This window comes from Phalaenopsis equestris, unplaced genomic scaffold (genome assembly GCF_001263595.1).
Source record: "Phalaenopsis equestris unplaced genomic scaffold, ASM126359v1 Scaffold213847, whole genome shotgun sequence".
Lineage (NCBI taxonomy): Eukaryota > Viridiplantae > Streptophyta > Magnoliopsida > Asparagales > Orchidaceae > Phalaenopsis > Phalaenopsis equestris.
In genome coordinates this window covers 224,424-244,957 of record NW_018232668.1, presented here as the reverse complement: position 1 = coordinate 244,957, position 20,534 = coordinate 224,424, and the positions used below count along the sequence as shown (strand labels likewise).

At 31.6% G+C, this 20,534-nt stretch overlaps 1 protein-coding gene across 1 annotated transcript; it reads left to right on the top strand.

The window, feature by feature from the left end:
• The first annotated feature begins 2,512 nt into the window (after positions 1 to 2,512).
• Positions 2,513 to 20,507, top strand: LOC110037009 (heat stress transcription factor A-1-like). The gene is made up of 2 exons (XM_020741572.1): positions 2,513 to 3,002; positions 19,598 to 20,507. Exons 1-2 carry the CDS (start codon positions 2,757 to 2,759, stop codon positions 20,444 to 20,446), a joined length of 1,095 nt encoding a protein of 364 aa, XP_020597231.1. The 5' UTR covers positions 2,513 to 2,756; the 3' UTR covers positions 20,447 to 20,507.
• Positions 20,508 to 20,534: the final 27 nt, after the last annotated feature.

Sequence of the window (20,534 nt, the reverse complement as noted above, 5' to 3'; positions counted from 1 at the left end):
CTAAATTTGATTCTTTTTCACTCTTATAAGCATTTTTCACCTTTTTACCTGTACCTGAAAGAAATGCGTCTAAAAACACACAAATACCTTCCATTAAAGCGCAATATCTCAAAAACAGGTATAAAAATGCGTCTAAAAATACTATATATTATAGGTGTATCCGCGATCACCTGAGTGAGGTTTTGTGAGTCATTGTAATTTCTATAGTTTTGTGAGTCTTGTGAGAGTCTATTGTAGTCAAAGAAGTCAAGGAACTTCAAAGGTGTGCTTGGGGAAACATTTTAAATAAGTATTTGTATCTTTTTCTTTAAGTATTGTACTTTGGATTTGAGTTTTATAAATATATTTTGTTTGGTTATCCCCTTGCAATATGAAGTAATTAAGTGGTGGTTTTGATTTGTTTAGAACTTCTTTTATTCAAAAAATTTATGATGATTTTCATCGGTACTTCATTTACTTTACAAATTAGCCACTTGTATTGTTAAAACTTGTTGAGAAACTTAAAGTCCTACTTCATTTACTTTACAAATTAGCCACTTGTATTGTTAAAACCTATTGAGGAACTTATAGACCCAAAAGGGCTAAGATTTCTTAAGGGGGAGTGCAAATTGTGCAAATTGATAGGGAGATAAGATTTGATGGGTGTATAATTGATTGTTTCTAGGATGACAGACTAGATTCTTTTATCAACTTGGTCTAGAGATTGGAACTAAGGATCACTGGTAGGTCTTACAGAGAGGGCACAGTAGGTAATCTAGGAGTGAGAGACTAGAACCTACCCAACACTACTATACATGCTGACACCAACTTTAGATTAGCCAATGTTCTTTATGCTCCGAAGATGTAAAGAATAGGTATACTCCTATTTGTCACAAAATAACAGTTAAAATTCTAAGCTTTTGAAATCCTACACTGATTATGAATTATTTGCAAGGAGAAAATCTTCTTTATATATATATCTTGAATTTTTTAAAACCCTGCATTTACTTTTAACTTGCATTTATAGGAATTAGTAAACTTTATTTCATCACTTGAATTACTTTAATTATATTCTACAGTATTAAGTAAATGTTTTTCATAATTAAGATTCATGAATTTACTTTTTTCCTTTAATTTCTTTGTGAGATCGATACTAGGATTTTTAAAGAAAATTCTATATAACTTAAAACAATACGTATACTTGTGTAGTAACCCTAGTGAAAAAACTATTAATCTGAATTTTATAATATTACATTTGTTCTCACTAGCCGTTAAATATAAATTATTTCATGTTTTGGTCATATTTGAGAACATAAATATCTGCATAATTGCTGGTCGGGTCATTAGAGATATTTTGCCCTACAAATTAACATACCACCAAAAGAAGAAGTTCATTCACAATGCAAAATTTACTTTTGAGACAACCTTTATTTATATAAGAAATGTAAGGATTACATGATTCAAAGATGTGTATCATTTGAAGAAACTCTAGAAATTATTCAAAAATGTAATGAATCTGATTTTGGGGGACATTTTAGAGTGGATAGAACTGCATTAAAAAACTCTACAATCTCAATTTTATTGGTCTATTTTATTTAGGAATGTTAATATTTATGTAAAAATATGTGATAGATGTTAGAAAATATGTAATATTTCTGAAAGGAGTGAAATGCCCCAAAATTTTACTTAAGAAGTTGAACCTTTTGTTGTATGGCATTTGGTTTTTATGTGACCATTTATTCCATCTTTCGAAAATATGTAAATTTTCATAGCTATAGATTATGTTTTTAAATGGATTAAAACAATTGTTTTACCCGTTGTGATGCTCAGAGTGTTGCAAAATTTTTTTTAAAAAATATTTTTACCAGATTTGAAATGCCGAGAGTGATCATTACAGATTACAGATGAGGAAAATCATTTTAAAAATAAAAGGATTGAAACATTAACCGAGAAATATGGAATTAAACATAGAATTGCTACAAATATCATCATCACACCAGTGGTTTAGTTGAACAGTTCAATCATAAAATTAAAAGGATATTAGAGTAGGCTCCAAGGCTCAAGATCCGAATATTTTTCACAGAATATTTTCAGCTTGCCTTGATAAACTGGAAATGGGCTAAGATGGTGGTGCTTGGCTCTGATTATAGAGCGAGGGATTTAAGTAAGAAGAAGAGCAAAAAAAATCTGTTATATGCCTCATTTTTTCGGTTGTATTTATTTCTTTATCTTTAATTATATATATATTTTCCCTTGGAGTAAAACTCAAACCCATAAAATTACTACATTTAAACCCATTTATTTAACAATTTAATTTATAGCATAGGGCAACAAGCAAGGTATTAAATGAACAAACACCACATTTTTATGGCATTATAAGTTAAGAGAACCAAAAAATAATTTAAATTAAATATATTGAAAGCGTGTTACACACTTTTTTTATTAAGTAATAAATATTTGTCTCAATAGACTACATTATTTTAGAAGCCGTCACAGACGCTGCTCTGTATTTACCCAACTAGCCCAAGAAACTTGAATGGGCTCGCTCTAGGCGCTAAACTTTGATCATCTGGCTTAAGAAAATTGTTGGGCATAATCGGCCTACAGATGCACGAAGTACCCGTAAGATTCTGTAGGCCTAAACCGGGTATGTTATAATATATTTTCTTGAAGAAGAAGAAACATGTTTAGTAAGCCGAGAGGTTTGGAATTTTTTCCGTACCCTTCCGATGCTTCACCCTATCTGATATCCTCTCCCTCCATTTTGGGTCCTGCAAATGAACCCGGAGAAGAATAACGGCAGTAACGACGGCGGCGGAGCGCCGCTTCCGTCGATGTTTCCTCCTTTCCTGACGAAATGCTACGATATGGTGAACGATCCCGCAACGGATGATACGGTTTGCTGGGGCGATAGCGAAAACACGTTCATAATAAAAGACCAGCATACATTCTCGCGGGATCTCTTGCCCAAGTATTTCAAACATAGCAATATCTCCAGCTTTATCAGGCAACTCAATACTTATGTGAGAACCCCCTCTGCTGTGTCAGTTTTGTTTTTGTTTATTTTTTTGTCATACTTTCTCGCGGGTTATAGATTTAAACGATTTGTAGTTAAAGAAATTCTCAATGAGTTGTCTTTGAAGGAGCCTATTAGGTTGCTTATGAAAAGCTTTGCTAATTTCACTTTCAATTTATTCAGCATTAATATAAGAAATATAAGAAAAATAAAGGGAATCTTTGATTATAATGGTCGTTGGCCATAGCTTCTTGTTTGCTACATTTCTAATAAAATTTGGAGTTTACTTTGTTGGGTTGCTTGGGCCAATTCAACTTTTATTTGGCTATTTGACTAACCTAATTAGCGATCTACGGTAGTGTGGACTAACTCGACCATTAAGTTACTTAGGTGTATGTTGAAACTAATGACAATATGTTTGAGTAGAATACGACAAGGCAAAATAGGAGATTAAATAGAAGATACATCCATGAAGAATGCCACAATGCTGAATTTGCTGTATTATTAGGCCGAAGCCATCTTACGGGCTGTTCACTTTTCTTCACAGGAAGAAAAGTATGACTCCCTTATGCTCTCTCCCCTTTAACTAATAAATGATAAAGCTCACTTTTATCTTATGTGCATTTGTTTAATTTTGTTTGAAGAGAGTGAGAATTGGAAATTACAACATTTTCATTGAATTAGCTTGCTATTACAAAGGATATATTTTCCTATATATATATACAGGGAGAGAGATACAGAGAGAGAATACTAAAAAAATATAATAAATAAGATTATCCTCAATAATAAGAAAATATGGCAATAATAAATAGGATATATTTATTATATAAATAACACCTATGATACTTTAAATATGGTAATACCCCCTACAAAATTTAGGTGGCATAGAAGATATAAACTCAATTTTATAAACATTAGTGGTTAGATTTGTAATAGTCGAAGATTTTATTTCCTATTGTTGCCGGTGTTATAAAAGGGAGTAAAGTTGATCTTGGAAAGAGAGAAGTGTGAATTAGGCACAATGCATTAACAATGAAATCAATATCAAAGAAGGAATCATTAAGATCTATAAATAGAGGTCTGTCAATAGTGATATCAATGAAAAGTTTGATGAACAAAATATTAATAGCCAGCATTGAAAAACATGTCAACATAATGAGAAAAAAAAAAGATACATACGCAATCACCTTTGTTGAATTGTGGTCCTTAGATGTATGAATTTGCGAGAAATAAAAGAGGTTATGTTTTTGTAATACGAGAAAGATGTGCACCATTTTTTTAAGTTGTCAATGAATAGAGTGGGTAGTGGCAGGGAGCTTGAGAGTCTCAGGTTATGGAACGATTGAAGGTCTCCTGACGCTAGCATTAAGCTAGATCGCAACTTGTAGATGATTGGATATATGATGAGTGGTGTAGTTGTGTCAATTATTCTAGGACTTGATTAGGGTTGGAAGTACATAGGTCTGGTGGATTGCATTAAGAATGTGATCAATCAAAAATCACCATATTGACAATATAGTGCATGATTAGATGCTATCATTGCTTTTATTAGGCTGAGTGCTAGATGACATCATGAGTGAAACTTGTTATTATGATAATAAGTAGTGTAATGCAATAAGTTGAGTTGTAGGATAAGAAGAACTAAGTAGGGCACTGTAGAGGAGATTGCAAATAGGTGTGCGTTGTTAATTCATAATTAGAAAATGGCTTTGGACAGTTAAGTTTGTGGAAAGTGAGACTCGTGGTTAGTGTAAAATCATCTACATAACCTTACGAGAATCATTTTACTCTGGCTCAAAGTTAGAGGGAATTGAAAGAAACTACTTCTTTATTGAAATATTTTATTAAAATGAGAATCTATGTGCCTATATATAAGCAAGAGAAGATAATACTAAAATGAAATACTTTCAATAATGATTAGATATAACAATAAGAAATAATGCAAATTCCTACTATAAATAATTCAGCACATCTTAATTTGAATTTATTGGCATATCATTGATTCAAGGAGGATTGGCCAAGTGTTTTTCTATTTCAGTTGGATTACATCAGGGATTGGGTTTAAGCCCATGTCCGTTTGCTTTAATTATTGTTGTTCTAACTCGACATTTACAAGATGTACATTGGTGTATACTTTTCGCTGATGATATCCTTCTTGTGGGTTAGACTGGAGAGAGAGTTCAAGAAAACTTGAAGTATGGAGATCAACTGTAGAGTCTAAAAGCTTTCTCATGAGTAGATCTAAAATTGAATACATGGAAGATAATTTTAGTACTAGTAGATCTAGTTGTGTGGTTGTTATAAGAGATGACTAAATCATTACAAACAATGAATTTTTTAGGTATCTCGGGTCTATTGTTTTTTCACAGTGATGATGTTATAGATACGGATGTTCTTAGTGGACTTCAAGTTGGATGCTTGAAGTGGAGGATTGCATCATCTTATTGTGTGATAGAAAAGTACTGCTTATACTTGAAGAAAATTTTCATAAGATGGTGGTAAGACCTACAATGTTTTATGACACAAAAATGTTGGCTTGGAAAAGAGAAACATAAAATTAAGTTAAGTGTTGCTGAGATGAGAATGCTCAGGTGGATGAGTGACTTTACACTTGGAGACAAAATATGAAACAAATATATCCGTGAAATGCTGGAGTAGCTCCAGTGGAAAACAAGATTAGAGAGAGTTGCCTTAGATGATTTGGTCACATTAAACGTCGACCATTTGATGACCTTGTTAGAAAAGTAGATTTTATAAATTCGAGTTATGTTAAGAAAGGTAGAGGTAGTCCTAAAAGACTTGGGCATCTTATATAAAAAAATGATCTTAAATTTTTTTAATTAAATGAAAATATGATAGTCACTAGGACACAATGGAGAAAAATGATTCATGTAGCCTGCCCCACTTATTGGGATAAAGGCTTGCTGTTGTTGTTGGCATATCCGAATCAAAATTTGATTTTAATCCTCGTATGTTATTTATTTATAGCAGTAGAATAATTTAACATCTCGTCCTTTCAAACTTCGAAGAACATCTCAGCATCAATTTTTTGTACTCTCTCTCCTTTGACTATTTTTTTTTTTTTGTTAAATACTCATTTTATCTATTTTTTCTGTCTTCTAGCCATATACCGAAAGAGTCCAGGGAATAAATTTTTCATGGAATAAATGAAATGAAGATGAAAACAAGGAAGAACTCTTCAAGTATGAGGAAAATTGGCTATAAGATGAATTTTTATTTTGAGAACTTAATGTCTTTTTATATATAGTTTCTTTCTCTTTTCATGAAAAACATAACCCTTGAAGCAGAATGAATAATAGCAAGAAAGATAGTGTAAAGTAAGATTGATTACTCCAACTTTTTTAGTTTTCTCTCATTTTATTTAAATTTTGCTGGGTAAATCAGCGTGGTGTGCTAGGTCCGATTGATTTGGGGTTTATATTTGAAAGTAATGAAAATATATCAAAATTGTCTTTTGCTTTTTTGAAAACTACTTTATTTTTAATTAAACAATGCACTCTCCCCAAACATATTTTGTCTAAATTTTAAATAAAAGTAAAAAAACAAAAAACAAAAACAAATCAGTGATGCTGATGAGTCCCTAGGGTTATCTGTTAACCCAGATCTAAAGTCATGTTCATTGGTTTGTTTAATAGTTCTCTTGGTTACCATAAAGTTTGACAATTTATAGGTGTGTCGGTTCCATTAAATCTGTCTTGTAAATGGATTATTATAGAAGACAATTAAACTATTAAAGTGCGTTCTTCCAATGCTGGATTGAAATTTGTCTTCAAGAAGTCTATTGCACAACCACCTACGGATTTAAATATTGTTGGCAAGCTCGGAGGTTTGTAGATCTATGCAAGGAATTCAATTCCCCCTAAAAGATTGTGCTAGCAACATTCAGATAAACTTTTTTGAGCAAAAAAAATTTGGGAAGTGTTGTACAAAGAGAGGCCATTACAAACAGAAGGCATGAATCTTACTGGAACTGGCAGATTGATTAGCATGGGCAACCAAAATCAACACTATTTGCCGAGGCGGCAAACAAGCCAGAGAGCAGAGCTTCATGCCCGCTAAAGCAAGAAATCCTGTCAAGGAAGAATCATAAAAGAATGGAATCAAATTTGGGTTCCAATCTTGTTTAGTTAAAGATTGCTACATTGCGGAAAATGTAATTTAAGGCCATGTTTGAATTTTGGCCACATGAGGAGAGTAAGTTGATCTTTAATCTTGTTTTGAGGGACTAAATGACTCAGATGAAAGCTAAGATCTATGGGTTTATACCTCTATATTTGGCCACTCAGCTTTCCTTGTTGCTTGGATCAATTTAATCTAATTGGCTATTTTGAGTTAATCCAAACGAGCTATGCTATTATGGACTAACTTGATCTTTTCTTGTACATTACTTAAGGCTCTTCAGACGTGAATGGACTTGTATGAGACATTTTTATAGATAGAATGTTACAGTATGATGTTAAAAGCTACAATCATTAATATGTGATGTTAAAAAGGTTATCACATCATCAAGCCGCGGTTTTTTAATAGTGGCTGTCTGCCCTTGTTTACATTTTCCGTGGGTGGAATTTTTGGAGCTCTTCATTTATCTTATCAACTTGTTACAACAAAAAGGAGGAAAGGATAAAGTTGATTTTTGTTTATTTAAAGTTTGTTATATTTGTCTGTATATGTTCCTGCGAAAAAATCATGTATGCCTTAAAATAAATCTATTATTCCAAAAATAAAATAATCACTTTGTATTTATATTCTTCCATTTTCTTCCCAGATCATTCACTTTCTTTCTATTTTCGAAACACTTGAAATGCTTAAGGAATTATATAAATCAAGGTAGAAGCAAAGAGGAATTTATCAGAGTTCAATGAAAAGTAGTTGTGAAGGCTTTCTTTCTCCAAACCTTTTTTTTTCTCAATCGTATTTCTCTCCCTGCTGGCAACATACTCCACAGAGAAATAGTTTATTTGAAATAAGAAATATTTACTGCAAAGTGAATTATTCTTCATTTATTTATTTTCACACTTTTTTATTTATGTCCTCTTTTATATTTGTATCATTCCATAGTCCATAAAATTTGTTATTGAACCAAACCTAGCTATCTTATGCCTTGATCAAATTCATCCATAACTCATGAATTTAACTATTTTTAAGTTCTTTGTATTAATTTTTCCATAAAGCATAAAGCATAAACCCAAATCATGGATTTATGATTTTGACTGATTAAAATATGGTTTAGTTCTTAGGATAAGGATAAAGTAATATCATTTTACGTAGAAAGTCATTTTTTATAAAGAATTTTTTTTTTATTTTTCAAGCATATAATATCCAATTGCAAGTCAAAATCATTCACCACAAAACTCATCTTAATAATTACTTCGATGTCAAATTTTATGAAGTTTCATGATGATTTGATAATTTGTCAAGCATACAAACATAACGGCTTAACAAATTATTTTTAGAAACATTAAATTATATGAAAATTTTTAAGTATGTATAAAAGGTGTCTTGATCAATCCTAGTTTGATTTAATTAGAAAGAAACTATGTGAAAATAGTGAAGGATGTTACAAGCTTTTTATTTCTGTATGAATGATTAGATCTCAATAAAAAGTTATAAATTTAGTTTAGCAAGCTGTTTTTGGTATAGATCAACATTAATAATCTTTTTCTTAGGTATATATATATATATATATATAGAAAGAGAGAGAGAGATGAACACACACACACACACACACACACATATATATATATATATATATGTTGCTTTTGAAAAGTTCCCAAGCCTTTGTGCATATTAACTCAAGTATCTCCTAATTGGTAGATTGCATTGATATCTAATTGGATTTTTTGGATGTTAAAATAGGTTTTTTTTTGTTTGCAGCTAGAGTTGAGACTAGAGCTTACGATGTCCTTAGAAAGTTCTTGAGAAGAAAGGTGTTGATATGACTTATATTCAAGTCAGTAAACATATGTATGCTAGAGCTGTTACTTGTGTTCGAACAGAAGGAGGATTGACCAACTATTTTCTTAGTTCTATTGGATTACATCTGGGATCGAATTTGAGCCCATATCTTTTTGCTTTAGTTATGGATGGTCTTACTGAACATTTACTGGAGGATGTACCTTAGTGTGTGCTTTTTGCTGATGATATCCTTCTCGTAGATAAGACGAGAGAAAAAGCCCAGGAAAAACTTGATTTATGGTGGTCTACATTGGATTCTAAAGCCCTTCATTTTAGGAGAACTAAAATTGAATGCATGGAATGTAATTTTAGTAGTAGTAGCTCTAGTGACAAAAGTGTAGTGACAAAAGTGTAACTTTGGGTAGTGTAACTTTGGGTGATCAAATTATTGAAAGATGTGAACGATTTAGATATCTTGGGTCTTTTGTTGAAAGCGATGGTGATATAGATGGGGATGTTAATAGTAGAATTCAAGTTGGTTGGTTGAAGTGGGGAATGTTTCAATCTGCCTCAACAACAGTAGACGGAAGCTACTGGTCTGGTTGGTGAGAAGTAGCCTTTTGAGTCAAATCTCATTCATTATTTCTGGAAGATTAATAGTGTCTGTTATATTTTCCTCCACATGGATGATGTTATTAGGATATATCGATCTCAAATGTGGGTGGAGCCTAAAGCATTTAACAGGGGTGTGCCCACAGTTTATATATATATATATTAAAATTAGGCATTTTTTAAGCCAAATATTTTATTTTATTCACTTAGAACCCTTCACAATGGAGAATATTTTATTTATACCGAATATTGACTTATGTTGAGAAAGACAGAGGTAGACCTAGAAAGACTTGTGCTTATTATCGAAAAAATGATCTTAATTTATTAGAATTAAATGAAAATTTGACACTAAATAAGACACAATGGAGAAAAGGATTCATGTAGCTGACCCCACGTAGCGGGATTAAGGCTTTGTTGTTGTTGTTGTTGTTGCAGCTAGAGTTGAGACTTGCCCGCCCGCCAACATAGTTTATGTAAATTTTAGCAAGCTGAGGATACCCAATTAAGTTATTTTTTTTTCTTTTTTACTTTCATCAGAATTTAACAACTCAATAACATAAACCATCTTCATCTTCTTAAGGCAAATCTACCCTCATTTTGTAATGAGAAGATTTCTTAGTAGTATTCTTGCGTTCTTACTGATTGGTAAATTTGTCATTAGCAGTCTTGAGGTTGAGGCATTTTATTAAGTTTTTTTTAATTTTTTTAATTTTTTATTTTAATTATAGTTGATAGGTGACTACCTCATTACTCATTTACCCTCTGCATGTCATCATAAATTTTTCTAGAGAACTGGATTTCATTGGACTCTTGTCTAAATAGCCACCACATGTACAGTTTAAAATGATCCCCTAATTTGATTTTGTTTTCACTGCTTTAGCCAGTCCATCTTATCTCCTTGGTTTCTATTTTGGAAAATTTTTATGACCGATGCTAAACAACTTGTTTTACTAAGCCATCTGTTACTGTATTATTGATAGAATTTGACGTTGCAACCCTTTTTTATGAGGATTGTAAAATTTGCAAAAAATCCATTAATATGCTCCTATTGGTAATTTTTTTTAGCATATATTCTCTAAATATTTTAATGCTTATCTTGAGTCGCAGGTTCTTCTACCAAATACTCATATTGATGCTCTTACTTTCTGGTGGAAATCCTCTTTTATCTATTCAATTATATTCTCACAACTTGGATCTAAAGTCTTATTCTCATTTAGAGATAGTGATTGATCTTCTTGTCATTGCTAGCTTCTTGGTGTTGATCATTTCGACTACAAATCTTATGACTAAGAATATTCTAGAAGTTATTAAAGTGTTTCAACCTTATCCTATTTATGAAAAAAATGATGATTATTTCTTGTAGCAGCTTTTAATTATGATTGGAGCATTCAGAGTGTTGACTCTCTGATAAATAAAAGAATTTGTTTCTTATACTAAAAAAAGAATAAATCAGAAGAAATCAATCATCACTCACCATCCTTTACTGGGCTTCAAACTTTGTGATTAAAATGAAGATTTCATATCTTATTTTATATTGTTGTATTTTTGTTTCTGCTTTAGCTTTTCTTTGTAAAAGCTCTTATTGTAACAATATAAATATTTAGTTATGTATTTTTCTTTAGAAAGATATCAAGAATTTTGCTTGAATTGTTATTTTGGTAGACTTGCTAGTATTCATGAGTTAAGGGGCGGATTCACTGGTTAACCTTATGAAGATTTTATGGTTCCATCTTTTGGGTTTATTGGGTTATTTATCAAGGGTTTTGTCTATAATGAAAGTCTTTTTATTAATCATGAATTAACTTATGGTATGAGTTTGCTAAAAAAAGCTGAAGATGAGGATATTATTGTTTGTTCAGAGGGCTTTGTCTAACACCAGATATTTTGACTGGTTGAGAAGTTATCTCAATTTTGATAGTTAAGAACTTGGCCTTAACTGCATGTGTTTCTTATAATAGAATTGACTCTTGAGAAGGCTCTCGTGCCTAGTCAGAATCATTAATGGATGCCATGACTACTTAGCGACATAGAGCTTTTCAGATCCAAACCGTTAATGAATTTTATATGAGTGCTTAGCCTAAATTTATTTATGGTTTTCTGTAGCTGATTAGGGCTGATTCTTAGTTATTGCAACCAAACATTGGCATTCCTTTGGAATTTCTGTACGATAGAGCCTTTGCTCCACCCTAATGAATCAGATTCTTAATCCTATTAGTCTGATGAATCAGATCAGGTCCTTAATCCTATCAAATCAATTTTTTTTTTTTTATTTTTTTTTGTTCAGAGGACTTTGCCTTAATTTGTTTTGCAGTTTCGTTGTTAACTTGCTACCACTGCATGCTGTAACAAAATCTTAAAAGCAGGCCTTGGTTTAGAGAGATTTCTTGTTGGAGGACCTTGAATGTGTATTATTTGCATAGATTCATATCCTTCTAGTTTTCTCGTTTATACTCCTATTTAGAAGTGTAGAGCAGACCCTTATGCCTTCGTGTGCTACATTAGGAAGTCTGGCCTATCCGTAGGTTCTAATTAGCTGGCATGACAATTTGCAGGTGTGGTATGTTGTAACTTTTTATGTTGTTCTTGTCATGGTGTTTGTTGTGCTGTGCCGTTGAGAAGTGAGTGCGAATCCAGTTTCTGTAGGACATAGCAGCCACTTAGTGGCTTTGGCGTGTCTAGTATGGCAGGTCAGAGTCATGTGGCTTAGGCATTTAATGGAATCATTGAGCGATACCAATGTAGCTGAGTGCTTGGAACTGATGTTGGAGGTATCATCTGTGAAAGAGGAACTTGAGGGGGCAGTTTGAAAGGAAACAAAAGTGTAGGCTGCTGCCAAATTACGTGGTCAGAATTTCAAGGTAGCCTTAGGCGTACTATTTATAGTTAATAAATCCTTGAAATACAAGCAAATAAAGTAACAGGAACATAAAGCGGAAATAAACCCTAATAAAATTTATTAGGAGATAGATCCAAATATTACCCAAATACAAATAACTAAATAAAGTTGAAACATATTAATTATTATGAAAAACATGTCATGTATGCTCAAGTTGGAAGCTTGTGATCAACTCCTGTAAGGTATAAAAAACTCTTCTTGAGAGTTATGTTGTAAGTATTCATCCCAAGGTTAGGGAGATGCGATGCAATTTATCTTGAGTTAGTTGAGATTCATTTAATGTTGTATGAAGTTACGCAATTCGTCCGAAGAGCTCAATATTGCCTCATCTGATAGAATCTGCTTAACAATGGGATTGTGGCTTGGGCTAGTGGAACAATTGGAATTGGTGCTGTTGATAGGATGCAGTAACTTCACTCATTGAGATAATTGTTGGAAACTCTTAAAGCTCAAAATACCTTCATATGTTATTAATATCTCGATATTAAAAGTCAGACTATTATTCATATTTGTTGCCCATGAAATATATGCCTTGGTCCAACGTTTTAATTACTATGTATGGGCCTAAAACTGGCGCATATAGTTTCCTAAAGATGTTATACGAGAAGCATTTAGAATGAATACAAACTGGTACATGATCATCTTTATTATGTTATTGTGATTTCTTTTGAACATTTTCCATACTTTTGCTTTTTTTCTTTTGCAAATCAATTTGTGCTTTAATATTAGAATATTATTTATGCATACACTCAACAAAGGATGCTGTAAAATCAAAATATGCATGTAGAAGTAATAGTATGAGATCTATAGGCTTCCTACGTTTCGACTCATTCACCACTTCGAAAAAAGTGATTTTCTATTGGTAGAGTTGAAATAGATTTTTTAAGCATAATTCATTCTTAAGGAATAAGAAATCAGAATTTTCTATCCACTTTTCAAGAAGGCAATATGGCAAGTTAAAAAAAAAAAACCATTTAGATCTTCATCTATCCATCTATCCTTCTATTGAAAAGCTAAAGTTAGACAAAATTTTTGATTGTTCAAAAGAATTACCTTATGATTTTCTAAAAATACCCTTCTAATCTTATAGTCTTTTCAAATATAATAAAACTGGGAAGGTCATGTTGGTGAGCAATTTGTTTGAAGGATAATTTGGCCACATGAGAATTATCAGCTATCTCAAAACGTGGAATAAAATGTTATTTTTTACAAATCTATTCATTACCACTAATATGAATTATGGCAATGAGCAAGCATTCCTAATATGAATTAATTGATGATATCTTATGAGGCCACATTATGCAAGGGAATAAATAAACACAGTTTTCTAATGGCTTTCTCCATTTGCAAGGGAATAAATAACCACAGTTTTGTAATCGCTTTCCCCATTTAACTACTATTAACACAAATTTATTGTTTCTATCGATATGCTTCTTTTGCAAAGAATAACAGAATCCTTCTTCATCAAAAGTCTTATCATGACCTACATGACCTACTAATTTTCTTGCATGTAACTCTAAACTTGTATGAAGAAGTACGAGGATATATAATTTAGATCTTTTCAAGAGCATCCTTCACTCAATTGGTAACTTGCTATCGATAAATTTGATTTCCTTTCAAATAAAGATGGATCAAATAAAAGTCAATGCATGGTGGAAAATTATATTTTATTCTCTCAAATCCCGACACTTTCAGAATCATAATGCTAGGTGAAATAAAATGGAATTGAAGCTTTTTAATAAAATGACGATAGAAAGTAGCATTGAAAACTTTTGCTGTTAAGAAATGATCGCAATTGAGGCCACTTGACATAGCTTTGATTTTATGAATATGCTTTCAATCTATTTAAATAAGTGACAAAAACATAAAATGTAAAATTAACTTTTCTATTGAATTTATTTTGTGACAAGGAATGGATATGATTGATATGTTTGACTTTAAATAATTTATGTACAAGGATATCATTGAAATAAATGATTAACAACTCATCACTAATGGCCTAGGAATTTGTTGCTTCAAGTACTAGGCACATCGGATAAATTATTTGACGTCAGCAACCATTCATGCAGACCATTAGGTATCTCAAAAGCTATATTTCACTAATATCAACTGTGAATTCAAATTTTTTGGTAATAAATTTTAAAATCAATTGTTGAGAAAAATAAGGATTTCAAATTTAAATATAACATATAATCTAATTATGGAAATAAAAACCGACACCTAGCAACAAATTTCTTGAATGTATTTGCTATTGATACTTTTTGAATGAATCATCTTTCTCTGGAGTTAGTAAAGCAGGAACTTAAGGACTTAAATTTCAGCATATAAATTATTTTTCATTGAACATATACCTATTGTTTATACGTCAAATGATCTTACAGGTTCATCCTATAATGAAGGACAATTAGTAATTGCAATTCATAATAAATTCGATTGCCTCAATTGCATGTTGACTGACAAATGTTGGGTAACACATCAGGTCATTTTATTAGTTGTGTATCCTGAAAATCATTCAAGATTTTGGTTGTTGTAATGGGTATAAGCTTCTCACTAATCTTATTAAGGGCTCGTCTAGTGAAGGGCATAATTGCTCTAGATTCTTGGACCTTTTTTATAAATATTGTCTAGGTTAGGATTTATTACTTGTTTATTCCTGTATATTGTGTTTTACTTTTACTTAAAGAATAGACTTTGATGCTTGACTGGCTCAAAGAGAATGAGTTTATTTGTAGCACCTTAAAGCTTAAAAACAAATGCTTTTAGATTACACATTAATCATTTAACTAAGATCTAACAATAAGGATAGATTCCACATACATTGGCATGACATTGTGTCATACATTATCATTATAACTTCCTAGTTGGACAAGTACTGAACAGGTTTTGGTTATTAGGAACTACTTCTCTTTCATCTATGCTATGGCTCAGGTATGTTTCTCCCTTAATAGTAGACTTAGAGCTGCATGCATAATATTTTCACCATCAAATGCAAATTTATACCTTGTGTTTTGGCATATTATATGAAAATTGTTTATTTTTTCTCATTCTTCTCCTGCAACTTGGCTTGTTAAAATACAGTATATTTTACCAATATTTCCTTTAACATGTTCCTCTTCACCTTTCATAATAAGCTTATTAACTTCTACTTGTTTAATGTTTTCATCATCTAAAATGGGTAAATAAGATCTTATCCAATAAAATTACTTTTGTTCAATTAGAAATGCCTTTTTAATGCACTAGTGTGATATTAATCTTTTGGCAAATTATAATGCAACTAATGCCATTTTCCGAGTTGCGTATAAGAAGGGCATTGCATTTCTTGGCTCAAGTGCTAAATGGATAGTACTAGATATTCTTTTCACCCTTAAAGTGTTTTATGTGCCATGCGAACTAAATGTAAATCTTTCTGGGAATAGCTCAAAGAAAGAGGTAATGAATGTATACCTAAATAGGAAAATATTCTCTTATATGAAGAACGATATAGTTTTGCTAAGCATTGCTTATGAAACTAATGCTTAGTTGATATGGCTTGCAAAGAAGTTATTTGTGATAGTTGTACTGTGGCAAACAGAAGGCATGGCAAATGCTTGGTGGAACCTTACCTTACACAGGCTAAATCGTAGGTAAAGTGACGTGGACACTCAACCTTACTTTTAGTGAGCTTTTTAGATGAATCTATGCAACGATTAATAGATTTACAAACAAATATGGGACATTACCTAATTGACAATCAATCAATTTATACATATATAGGAAACATTTGAGTTTCATAATTCCATAGGTTCTCTAATGAAGTTTTTTAGTCTTAAAAAATAAGCAATAATTTTCATTTGTTGACTAAAAGATAACGATGGGTTTTTGAGCCTATTGTCGATAGCAAAAAATTATTTTCTTTCAAATTTCCACCCAATAAGAAGATGAAAGTTGTTTTGAAATTGTTTGGAATGCCCAAAAGGACTAATGGAGAACGGGGGTAATCATCAAGGGCTTTTCGAGGAGTGAACAATAGGGATTTGTAAATGATTTTTATTAATAATATTAGATTTTTAACGAGGTTAACATAATGTCACAAAAATAAAAAATTATGGGAGACATTGCAAGCAATAATGTTATTCACACATAATTTTAAAAGATGATGGTTTAAAGTAAGAAAATCAAGGATCAACTTTGGGTTGCTTGGACTAGTAGGATTGTAGGCATTATGAGTGGGCTCACACTGGTGGGTGAGTGACGACCTCTAATAAGAAAGGGAAAAAGGTTTGGGTAAAAGTTACATACACAGACAGATGCAGAACACCAAATCAAATTTCTGCGTGAAAGAATATGTAGTGCATTAAGAAATATAGTTAGAAGTTGTAGCAAGAGCAAGTGAGAGACATAAGCTTTAGTTATGGTTCACAAAGATAGGGGAAGATGTTGAGCGCAAGAAAAGTTGCAGAGTATGATGGTTGTTAATAGTTATCAATGAATGTTGAGTTATGCCATCAACAAACACATCTTTGGATTTGAGATAGTGAGGGGGCTTAGGAATTTTATTTGATTGTAAAGGAGCTTAAGAACTGTAGTGGGACAAAGGCTTGTTGTTTTTGTAAAGGAGTTTCTTGAAACTTTATAGAGTGCTTGGGCCATTCTTTTGGTTGTTATGACATTATGTTGTTGTTGTTAGTAGGCTTCAGTGGGGTGATGTGGAGATTCTTTGAGTGCAATGTTGAAAATAACAACCTCGTAAGGGGGAAGTTTATGAACAATTTTGAGTGTGGCATATGAGGGTGGTATTTATAAAAGCTCATTATTGAATGAAACCATTCGATCACATAAGTTAAGCTGGCAGACGTGAATAAGGCCATAATCTTTTTTGGAAATAGTGGAGAGCAAGGTAGCTTATTGATGGCCGAAAAGTGACATCAACTTTAAGAAAAGATGATGAAAAGAAGTGAATATAGAAGTAGTGATTAGAAAAAAATAAAAGATGTTCGAGTAGGTAAGGGCCACCAACGTTTTAAGATTATCATATTTCATTTTTCCTTAAAATGATTAAAAATCATCTAAATGCTGTTAAATATAGAAAAAAATATATAAAATTAATTAAATAACTTTCTTTACTAATTTAGGTGATAATTGCAATCAAACTTTGATTAATTAGATTTCCTTATTTAGCAATATTATAGTTAATTAAATAATCCCTTAGTTTTCTCTAAAATGTTTATATGCCATTAATTATGATATTTAAAATATATCATTGATGATCTTATGGTAAAATTTTAAATAAATATAATTATATTTCAATTGAATCATGAGACTTGTTCAATTTTAAAGATAATGAAATTATGTGATTTTAAAAATAATGATATATATGATGTGCTAGTTAATGCTTAATTAGAATGATTATTTTCAATTTTCATCATATATTGTCTGACATGATGTGATGGCTAATTTTTAAATGTAATTGTTAGTATTTTCTGCAGGTGTAGTTGTAATATATGAAGTAAATAAATATTAGAGCGATGAAGCCGTGAGGGACCTTTTGAATATAAAGATGCTGTGATATTTTGTTTAATATGAATTAATTCACTACTACTTTTGTAAAGATGAGCACGGTAATGAAGCCTTCAAGTTGTTGTACTTATGATATGGTCCTCACTCACTTGCCATTTGCACAAATTAAACTTGTTATATGTTTGGGTTTTAAGAAAATAATGGCTGAAAGGGCCTACACGTTGTACTAGACATATATTTTATTTGATTTGACTAAATAGTAGTTTGATGATACTGTTGAGTTATTAAGTGACTAAGCTTAAGTGTCTCAACCTTGTTATGCAAAGGAATAATGATGAGGACATAACCTTTGAAGTTAAAACTTCGTTCACAAAATAGAGAAATGTTCAAGGAAATGCTAAAGTTGGTTGAAGAGCTCGAATCAGTGGTCGTCGATTCATGATCAACCGGATTTTTTTTAGGAATTTATTCCATTTTCTTCACTTCAGTTGAAACAAAGCCAATTAGTTAGGTAAATTTTTTAAATGTAGACTGATAAATCTATATCAATTGGACTTGAAGTAGCTTTTAATCTTTTCCTTTAAGCTTGACCTGTTCTAGTAAAGTATTTCACGTTATACTAATTTTTGTTTCTTAACTTGATTAGTGATATATGAGGTAATTGCCATATTATTCAACTTCTTAATCTTAATCTTGGTGATACCTCATTTCATTAAAGTGTAATTATTGTACAATACTCAAACCTGTTCTTCTATATAGGAATATGTTCAAATTTTTTACTTCATTTGATACTTATGGACCTTTATCTTCATTGTTTTTTTTTGTTTGTAATTGATATTTGATTACTTATCACGATATTTTGTCTGAAACACTAATGATAAAGAAATGAAATTGACTCTTTTGTGCTAATAATTTTATCCTGACAGTACAAAAAAAAATCTTATTGGAATATGTTTTTCAATATTCCAATTGAGGTTGCCATGACTTTCTTTCATGATAGTGATCAAATTGCTTAAATTTATGAAGTTTATATCCAAAATTCAATGCTGATCATGGATATATCTGCACGAATGAAGTTGTCTGGAATAGTTGGCTTAAAACATCTTTCTGCAAAAACTATCCGTTTTTTTTCTAGGAGATTTATATTCACCAGAAAGAAGAAACGAGGATTAGCTCTGCAAGTGCAGTAATGTACGAATAGTTATTCTCTTTGGATGGGTTTTTATATGAGCCATTTTTATCGTTTTATTTTTCATTCTATAACTTTGATATTTAATAAGTGGGATGCTAATAGTTATTTTCTTATACTTTACCTGTATTATCTCGAACTGCAAATCTGTATCAAGCAATCACAAGTATTTAAAATTTTAGTTATGATCTGATAAAGGTATTTATTGATAATGTTTTATTGTTTTAGATATGGGATTTTAATCAACATTCTATATTAAAGATGAACTGATTTTTTATCACTGGTAGGCCTGGAATTTTGAACCCCCACCTTTGCACTTGTCTTCTCAACCATGATTTTATTCTTCCCACTATATAGAGTTATGTTTTCTACACACATGCTCTTGTCTAATGAATTCAAACCGTCCATATTCTCCAATGATTCATATATAGAATTTATTGTTATTATTATTTTTTTTGTTTGTCAAGTATACACATCTTTGTTTTATAATCAGGGCTTTAGGAAGGTTGATCATGACAAGTGGGTGTTTAAAAATGATGGTTTTGTAAAGGGGAAAAAGGTTTTATTAAAAACCATTACACGTAAGAAATCAAGCCACAACAATATTCATCCACAGCAAGAGAAATTCTCCTCTGTCAAAGCTGTTGAAGTTGGGCAATTCGGTCTCGAGCAGGAAATTGAAAGGCTCAAGCGGGATAAGAATCTTCTTATGCAGGAGCTGGTAATTTTGAGGCAGCATCAACAGAAGACTGATGCTGAAATAAATGATTTGAGACAGCGTCTTCAAGGAATGGAACTGAATCAGCAACAGATGCTCTCATTTCTTGCAATGGCTGTTCAGAGTCCCACTTTCTTATCCCAACTAGTTCAGCAGAACATAAATGGTAGATGGAGATCTGAGATGAACAAGAAACGAAGGCTTCCTGCCCCTGCCCAACAAGACGGTGCGGCAGATGGCTTAGAGTCGTCTGATAAGCAGATTATCAAATATGAACCATCTGTAATGGAAACATCAGATCTTTATGTGGAAGAAGCTGAGTTAAGTCCAGATCCATCGAGAAATTCTAAGTCTGCGTTTGATGGGGTTAATGACTTGTGTGCTGATGTAGATCATATATCTATTGGGGAAAACTCATACAAGGATACTGATGGGGAGAATACTTTAGATTTTTCAGAATATTTAGAGAAGCTTTTAGCTAGCCCAGTATTGGAGAATAATGGACTAACAGAACAACTTTATTTTGATATTCCTGACTTCACTCTTGATTTTGATTTTCCAGTGGAGGATGTGGAAATGGAAACACCCCTAAATACAGTTACTTCAGGTGAAATATCGAAGTAGATTTTATTTTTTATTTTTTGTATTTCTGCTCGTATATAAAAAAAAATAAAATAGAACTGTCCCAACATATACATATATATATATATAT

Excerpts from the sequence above, each read along its gene's own strand:
- LOC110037009 (XM_020741572.1), top strand. The coding sequence starts at position 2,757 with ATGAACCCGGAGAAGAATAACGGCAGTAACGACGGCGGCGGAGCGCCG. Across the intron at positions 3,003-19,597 it reads TCAGGCAACTCAATACTTAT|GGCTTTAGGAAGGTTGATCA; the intron begins GTGAGAACCCCC and ends TTTTATAATCAG.